General features: G+C 46.1%; 2 protein-coding genes across 7 annotated transcripts in view; one reads left to right on the forward strand and one right to left on the reverse strand.

The window, feature by feature from the left end:
* Positions 1–4,492, reverse strand: part of snrpb2 (small nuclear ribonucleoprotein polypeptide B2) — a 6,093-nt gene extending 1,601 nt beyond the window's left edge. Inside the window, exons 1-6 of the mRNA XM_005748567.2 lie at positions 4,371–4,492; positions 3,901–3,972; positions 1,895–2,067; positions 1,673–1,807; positions 599–634; positions 20–108 (exon numbers count right to left, since the gene is read on the reverse strand). Coding sequence (XP_005748624.1) covers positions 20–108; positions 599–634; positions 1,673–1,807; positions 1,895–2,067; positions 3,901–3,964 — 497 coding nt within the window. The 5' untranslated portion in view covers positions 3,965–3,972; positions 4,371–4,492. The remainder of the gene's footprint in view (positions 1–19; positions 109–598; positions 635–1,672; positions 1,808–1,894; positions 2,068–3,900; positions 3,973–4,370) is intronic.
* A 1,053-nt stretch (positions 4,493–5,545) lies between these two features.
* kif16ba (kinesin family member 16Ba) overlaps positions 5,546–8,015 on the forward strand; it is a 20,047-nt gene continuing 17,577 nt past the window's right edge. For 3 of the 6 annotated variants that reach the window (XM_005748568.1, XM_005748569.1, XM_013914801.1), the window contains exon 1: positions 5,557–5,924. In XM_005748568.1, coding sequence (XP_005748625.1) covers positions 5,878–5,924 — 47 coding nt within the window. In that variant the 5' untranslated portion in view covers positions 5,557–5,877. Of the gene's footprint in view, positions 5,925–8,015 lie in introns of all 6 variants that reach the window. The other 3 variants (XM_013914797.1, XM_013914798.1, XM_013914799.1) reach the window with 2 other exon arrangements.

Genomic DNA, 8,015 nt, shown 5'->3' on the forward strand with positions numbered 1-8,015 from the left:
TGAGCTGTGCAGCACTCACTGGTTGAAGAGCATGGACAGCATCATCTCGTTGGTCTCCTCGGGGAGGTTATTGAGGAACAGGATGTAGTTCGGAGGGTTGTCTGGAACCTGCGAAGAGAACGAGAGCCGTATCAGCGCCCGGTCGCAGCACGCCGTTAACAGCGAGTCACTCATAACTCTGACGTATCCCACGGGTGAGCCAGAGACGGGAAACAGGAGGAGACCCGGGCCAGCGTGGGATTTATGTTCACTGCTTTCACTTTTCTATAAATTTTAACAGAAATTTTTAATTTTCTAAAAGTTATCGAGTTATTTTCCTGCTGTTAAAGCAGCAGCCGTTAGATTGCAACACACTGCTGTGGCCAGCAGGTGGCGTCGATCCACTGTTTGCAGCCACGTTAAAACAATGACAACAGAACGCAGGCTGTAGGCGGTGGGGATCAAACCACTGACGGCCCACAGCCTCCCACTGAGCCACGGCAAACCCAGAGGGCGCCATCACTCAACTTTGTTTCCTTATCAGGAAAAGGAGGTTTTTTCCGGCTCCTGTGGAATAACAGGACAGGCAAAGGCATGACAACGCTCAGGTAAAACTTACCTGCACCGCAGGTGTGAGCGCAGGAGGGGCCAATCCCTGCAAACAAGAAAGAAGACAGAGGCGTTAAACACGTTCAAAGGTTTCATCTCCAGAGGAATGGCGAACAGAGCAGAGTCAGAAATGAATACAGCGCCGGGAAAACCGGGAACAGCGAGAGGAGTAGTGAGCGCCGAGTGGTTCACAGACTTAGTTAAACGACAGAATAAAGGAGCAGAGCGCAGCAGCCATCCTGGTTTAAGGCTCATTTACGTCCGCCGCCCGGCCCCGCTGCTGCCATTTCCTGTCGGAAACCCTGTTAGAGCGGCTGATGAAGAGGAGCCTGGCTGCTTCCACCTGCAGCGGCTGCCGATTTAGCCTGAAATGAGGCGGCTGATTTATATTCACAGTCCAATAAAGACGACTACGAAGCAGCAGCTGGAGCGCTGCGACGGTCTCACGTAAAGACACGAAGTGCAGCTTCAACATCATCGCAGATGCTGGGAGACAGCTGCAGGAGCGCGAGCACGCATCCACTACAGCCCGGCCCCCCGCGACCGGCCCGGCCCAAACGAGCACTAATTTATTTACAAATACATTCACATGTGATCATACCCGGTATTACATGAAGGGTTTCTGTACACAGGCCCCGCCCACACACCCTCCTTCATGGTCCTTTCATTGTGGGAGGGCGACGCCATGTCTAACCAACAGCTACCCGTTAACGTTGGCCGGGTTGCCACATAACGATGACTAAAACGTTAAACGCACTTTTTCAAAATCTTTAAAAAAAATAAATAAATCTTTGAAAAACGTCAAACGTAAAAAGAAACGGCGCCCCCGGTGGTAAAGGAGGGAACCGTCGCTCTGATCCACCAGACGAGAGATTTCTGCCATCGCTGGAAATGTCTTCCAACACAAACCGACTGACCAATCACAGCAGCCGTGGGCGAACAGCTCACTTGGGCTGTCAGGGGAAATCGCTGTTTTTGTGAATGGAGTCTGGTGAACAGTAACTTCCTGTCTCACAGCAGGAACGAGGTGAAATGTACAGGTTTGATGAAGCAGTGAGGGGAGACATTTTATTGGCTCGCTCACCGCCGCCGGTTTCTTTGTGGCGTTAGCCGCCAGCTCCTGAGCCTTCTTCTTCTCCTTCTTCTTCTTCTCCTTGTCGCCATATGATCCTTTGACCTTGGCGATGACCTCAGAGTCGGTCTTGGCGTACTGTATCCTCTGGAAAAAAACAAAAGGGTTAAAGGCGCAGCTGCTCAGAGGGTGGAAGTCAGCGATGACCACGACGAAGGTGGCATTCCAGCCTACCATGGGCTTGTTGTAGAAGGGGAAGCCCTGCAGCTGCCTCAGGGCGTTGGTGGCGGCGGCGAGCTCTTTGAAGATGACGAAGGCCTGTCCCCTCATCTTCATCGTCTTCATGGCCACGATGTCAATGACCTGCCCGAACTGGGAGAAGAGCGCGTAGAGCGAGCGCTTCAGCTCTGCGGGAGGAAGATGAGACGAGTTCAAACACCCTCACAAACATCTCGACGTTCATCCCGGAGTCTTTTTATTTTTTTTAATTATAAGGAGGGTCAAAGGTCACAGGCAGCTGGTACTCCATCCTTGGTGATTATCAGTTAATTAAACTTTAAAGTCTTAAAGAAATGATTCATGGATGAAGCTTCAAGAGAAGAATCAGTTCGAGCTGCATTCACATCAGAAATAACTGAGAGGAAGATTATTACTGCGAAATCTAAACGTTTGTATCAGTAAAACTTTAACTGTGGAACATTTGTTTGATTTATTTATCTTAAAAATGACTGAACTGAGAAAGTAGGGCTCGGAGTCTGGAGCCACATCTGAGCAAGAACTTTATAAAGTTTACATGATTCCAACATGTTGCTAATCAGAAGATTTCATTCTTAATGATCAGTACGGCCACTTCTGAACCAAATAAAAAAGAAATAAGAAGAAAACTGAAAAATGAGGAATTCATTTGACAGTTTTTGTCAAAACCTTTATGATTAAAACATGTTTTGGAACAAAGTTCAGAGTGAAGCCTGCAGAAAAAAAGGCTCCTCGTTTCCTGCAAGAAATTCAGCAGTACATACATAATGTTTGTTTTTGTTTTTCCTGCGATTGTTCTATTTCTCTGCACTGAAATAGCGCGCGCACACACACACACACACACACACACACACACACACACACACACACGTTTACTGAACTGTAGTATGGATGTGTTGAGATGCGTTTACAGTCATTTTATGTGATGTGGACTTTTCTCTCTGAATGCCACAGAGACGATGACTTATCCCGACCCCGGCACTACAAAGCTACTACTAAGGTATTCTCCCTGATTTCCCCTGATGGGGACGCTGCTGGCAGCATCTGACCAATCACAGTTACTGATAAGTGTACTGGCAGCAGATAAGATGGCATTTCAATGAAAGGTGAAACTACACATAATAAAGACTGAAAGTAGAAAAGAGTGACGATATTGTTAAAGTTTAATAAATAGAAAGGACTTTGAGGCAGTCTAAAAGAATCAATGGTTAGCTGTAAAGAGGTGATTATAAAGGTAAAGTGGGCCCTAGCTACTCTGTCCTGTCTAACAACATCCACTGTTTTAAAAAGGCCCAAAACATCATGACAGACACTTCACATCCTGGCCACTCCCTGTTTGAACTGTTGCCCTCAGGCAGACGGTACAGGGCAATCAGCGCAAGGACTAATAGACTCAAACACAGCTGTTATCCAACTGCAATAACACATCTGAATACTACAAAAAAATGTCCATCACGCCACTCTTGTGTTAATCTATGCACGGTCTGAAGCATGTGTGTGGGAATGTATGTGAATGTTTTACTGTTACATCTTATCAGTATTTTAAGTATTCTATTTTATTTATTGAATTTTATTGTTTTATTTATATTTTGATATTGCTAGGGATGATGCAATGATCGGGGACCATTCTTAATTTCGTTGTTCTTGTGACAATGACAATAAAGTTTCTGATTCTGATTCTAAGCCCCTGAGGCAACTGTTGCTGAAACTGTTGGAAAGAAAGCCGGTAAAACGCCGACTGTGTGAGCTAACAGTTAAATCAATACCACAGCTCTCTCATTAAAACACGGAGCAGTCTGATGGATTATAATCAGTGTTTCATTAAGTTAATGCTTAGTTTTTATTCTTCCAGCCTTTGCGGTGTTTGATGTGTCTGATTGTTAAAATTAGATAATAATCAGCATTGTGATCGTCAGCACAGCAGTTTTAATGCCGATTCCAGCAGAAACTCGCTGCTGTTAGCCATGCAGAGGAACAGCACCCACCTTCCTTCTTGATTTTATCGTTGATGTTGTTGATGTAGATGGTGTGGTTCGGTCTGATGTCCATGGTGGAGTCTGAGGAGACAACAGGAGAGCAGCTTCAGCTTCTTCAGTGTTCAACTCCACCTTTAAACCTCGTTTACCCGTTTAATACTTGCTAATGTCTCGGTAAACTCACACAACCAGAGCAGCAACAAATCGTTTACGTTACACTTTAAAACTCGCTGTTTGAGGAGATCTGGCTAAATCAAAAGCTTCAGCTTGAATTCATTCAAAGCTTCCCAGAAACCTCTCTCACTCGGCTAATGTTAGCATGTGTTAGCTTAGCCCAGCTAGCCTTTAAACTAAATGTTTTTTTTCTGGCGTCGCTTGAACGTCAAAAGTCGCCTCTACAGATTTAACCTCCGCCCAGCAGCTCCACCGCGGTCAGAGGAGCCTCGGATAAACGTTTTTAACTTAAATATAGAGCTCACCTCCTCTGGGCTCACACCGCTCATGTAGTTTCCGGAAACACTTCGCTGTGGCGCCGGCTGAAGCTTTCACGACCTCTGCCCTCCGCCGCCACCAGCAGGCCAGGAGGAGAACTGCAGCTACATGTGAGCTTATTACAACTCATTAAATCTAAAGTAAAATCGGAATCAGAATACTTTATTAATCCCCAAGTAAATTATGTGGGTCACAGTTGCTCCAAGACAGTAACAGTAAATGTATTTAAATAATACAACATGTTACAGAGTTTACAAATTTAAGAAATAGCACTAATATGTGTCGTTCAGTGGTGTTTTTGGTAATCTCAGTCTCTCACTGAATGTGCTCCTGTGACTGGCCAACATGTCATGGAGTAGGTGGGAGGTGTTATCCAGCATTGTCTTTATCTTAAACAATCTCTGCCTCTCAGACACCACCCTAAGGGAGTCCAGCTCCATCCCCACAACATTAATGGCCTTGTTGATCAGTTTATTGAGTCTGTTGGCATCAGTGACCCTCAGCAGTGACCTGGCTGTCAGTGACAGCAAAAGCTCAGACATGCAAGTGCTCACTGAAATAAAATGTTAGAAACTAAAAAACAAAACAAAACAGCCCTTAGAGGTTTCTGCACAGGCCAAACTATTCCATCTTCCAATACAGCACTTATTTTCAGTTAGATAAATGGTAAATGGCCTGTATTTATATAGCGCTTTTCTAGTCCCTAAGGACCCCAAAGCGCTTTACACAACCTGTCATCCACCCAGTCACACACACATTCACACACTGGTGATGGCAGCTACATTGTAGCCACAGCCACCCTGGGGCGCACTGACAGAGGCGAGGCTGCCGGACACTGGCGCCACCGGGCCCTCTGACCACCACCAGTAGGCAAGATAAAAAAACAATGCTAAAAAAAAAATCTGAAGTTTTCTTAATTTTGCATTTTTCAAACTTTTTTTAACTTGTTTTCATGATTTTTCGCCAGTCTTCATCTGTTTAGGTAAATATATGTGTGCAGATTAATTTCAGTCACTTAAAAACCTGTCAGGTATTATTATTATTATTAATCATTAATCATATTATTAATTTTGCTTTCTGTATACTTATTTTTTCATATAAAACCTCAAATGTGTGTTTTTGTTTACCCCCAGTTATTAAAAGATGTCCTGTATTTCTTCATACAGATCATTTCCCGTCCTTCCGGAGGTGTGTCCCCTCCTGGCTTCCATACATCCCGATGTTTTTACCACCTGATGCCGGCTAGCAGGCTAGCAGCTAGCAGCGACCGCGGGTCTGAGGCAGCGGGACAGCGACTCGGTGTCAGCGGACTCTGATAGCATCCACTCGCTCCCGAGACCCCCTCCCCCCCACCCGGTCTCCATCTGTGCCCTTTGGACCATTCTCCGCACTCCGCTTTTATCTGTACGACTTTTGCCCCGTTTATCCGCTCGCCTGTTAGCGGCCATAAAGCGGCTCCTCTCCGCGGAGCGGCGGACAGCAGCGGGATGAGCCATGGCGTCGGTCCGGGTGGCTGTGCGGGTCCGGCCCATGAACAGGCGGTGAGTGACTTTAAGCTTATCACGGCTCATGTTCACGATTTAAAGGCTGGCTGACGTCATCGCCTCAGCCGTGTGTACCTGAGAGCCTGCGCGGGCTCACCTGGAGGAGTCTGCAGGGATGAGGCCCCAGGTTCACCCTACAGCACAGCCGTCTCTGAAGTCAGGGTTAAAATGTGTGCTGGTTTCATTTGATTGTGTTTTATTCCGGTCTGAGTATCAGGAGGTTTTTGATGTTTGAGTCTCAGTTTGGTTTATTACGATCACTGAAGCCTCCTCAGGATGTCAGTCTTTGTTTGTCTTTGTTTGTTGTCCCAGCTGGTTTTATTCTCATTTGGTGGACATGATAACCTTGATCCTGACTCTTTGTGTTATTAGTCAGAGTTATTCTGATTGTAGGGGTTATGGGCAGACCCTCCTGCAGGTTTGTGCTGACAGGTTTGATCAAACAGAGGTTTCCTCTGTGTTTTTATATTTTAGGTCAGCGTTGCTTTACTTCTTTCCTAAAGTAGAGATATTTTTATTTAGTTCCCACAGCAGCTTGGTTCATGTCTGTTGGCTGTTAGTCGTACTGTGACCGTGACCCGTCTGCTGACACTTCATTTTTGCCTCATTCAGATTCAATAACCCGGATATCGACTCTCTGGCAGCCTGTCGCTGTTCCAGCTTCATATTTTAAGTCTGCGGCTTTGCATGATTTTTGTGTGGGGCTGAAGGGTGCAGCAGGGTGGGGTGAGAAAAATCCACACCTGTCAGACTGCTCATTGAAAGATTACAAAGACACACAGGTCCTCTCTAATGTACGGAGGCCCAGAGGCGCCAAACTGACTGTCCTTTGTTGGAATATTCTCACGCATCCTTTCAGACTCTGCAGAGTCGTTTAGAAACAGGAAGTGATGTCATCAGTCTCCAGAGAATTTGTCATTCAAAACAAAAACCTCCACCTTCACTGGGAACTGAAGTGTTGTGTGTCATACACCTGCAGGCATAAATGTTGTGTTAGTGACGGTGAAACTGAGAGGTCCGTGCGCTGTGTGTGTGTGTGGATATAAAATCAGCTTTAAACTCGTCATTTGTGGTTTTGCTGACGGGCGTCTGAGAAACCTCACATCACACACAAGCACACACAAATGTGTGAACCTGGACTGTGTGCTGGTGTCTCTGACCTCATGACCAGGTACACATTATTAACGTGTTTACCTGAATCCGTCCAATGGAAACATTTGGTGGATGTGACACGTTCACTCTGACCGGCCTGCTCCACCTGTCTGAGGGCAGCAGGGTGAACGTGTGGAAGCCTGGTTCTGTAGTGCAGGTTTCCAGGTGTTTGTGAAAGGACGACCTTGACGTTAATGTCGGGGCTGCTCGGGGGCCCGCAGCAGGTTACGGCCCTGCAGCTCGCCCTGTTTATTTCACTGCTTCAGCTCCAGGCTGGAAGCTTTAACTCCGAGTTTAAGCCAATAATCAGCTTTCTGATCTAAGTATTTATTCATGTTCGCAGCGCCGAGTGTGGTTCCTGCTGCTGGATCTGTGTGCTGTCAGTCTGAGATTACAGCAGAAATGAGAGATTATTGTTTCAATCTGCTAAGAATGAAGCAACATCCTGAACTTCTTACTAATGTGAGCATTTCAAAATAAAATCTGAGTAAGATGAGAATGACATCAGTGTGAGAGCACGGAGCGTTCACACAGAGGAAGCCTGAGAAAAAGATTCATCCGTGTGAAGTAACCACGGCGCAGGTTAAATGGTAAATGGCCTGTATTTGTATAGCGCTTTACTAGTCCCTAAGGACCCCAAAGCGCTTTACACATCCAGTCACACACACATCCACACACTGGTGATGGCAGCTACATTGTAGCCACAGCCACCCTGGGGCGCACTGACAGAGTTAATAACACGTTTCACAGTCCCATGATCCACTGACCTTTGACCCTTTTGTCTTTTTAGCTCCGGTCTGGTGTGTTTGTGTTAACTCGATCTCCGGTCATGTGACTGCTTCAGTGTGAGAGTAAACAGAGTTACACAACCTGCAGAGATAAAACACACCTGAGTGAGAAACCATCAGGATGACACAGCGTGTGTGTGTGTGTGTG

The sequence above is a fragment of the Pundamilia nyererei genome, unplaced genomic scaffold (assembly GCF_000239375.1).
Source record: "Pundamilia nyererei isolate P.nyererei 1_Seehausen unplaced genomic scaffold, PunNye1.0 scaffold00225, whole genome shotgun sequence".
In the NCBI taxonomy this organism is placed as follows: Eukaryota; Metazoa; Chordata; class Actinopteri; order Cichliformes; family Cichlidae; genus Pundamilia; species Pundamilia nyererei.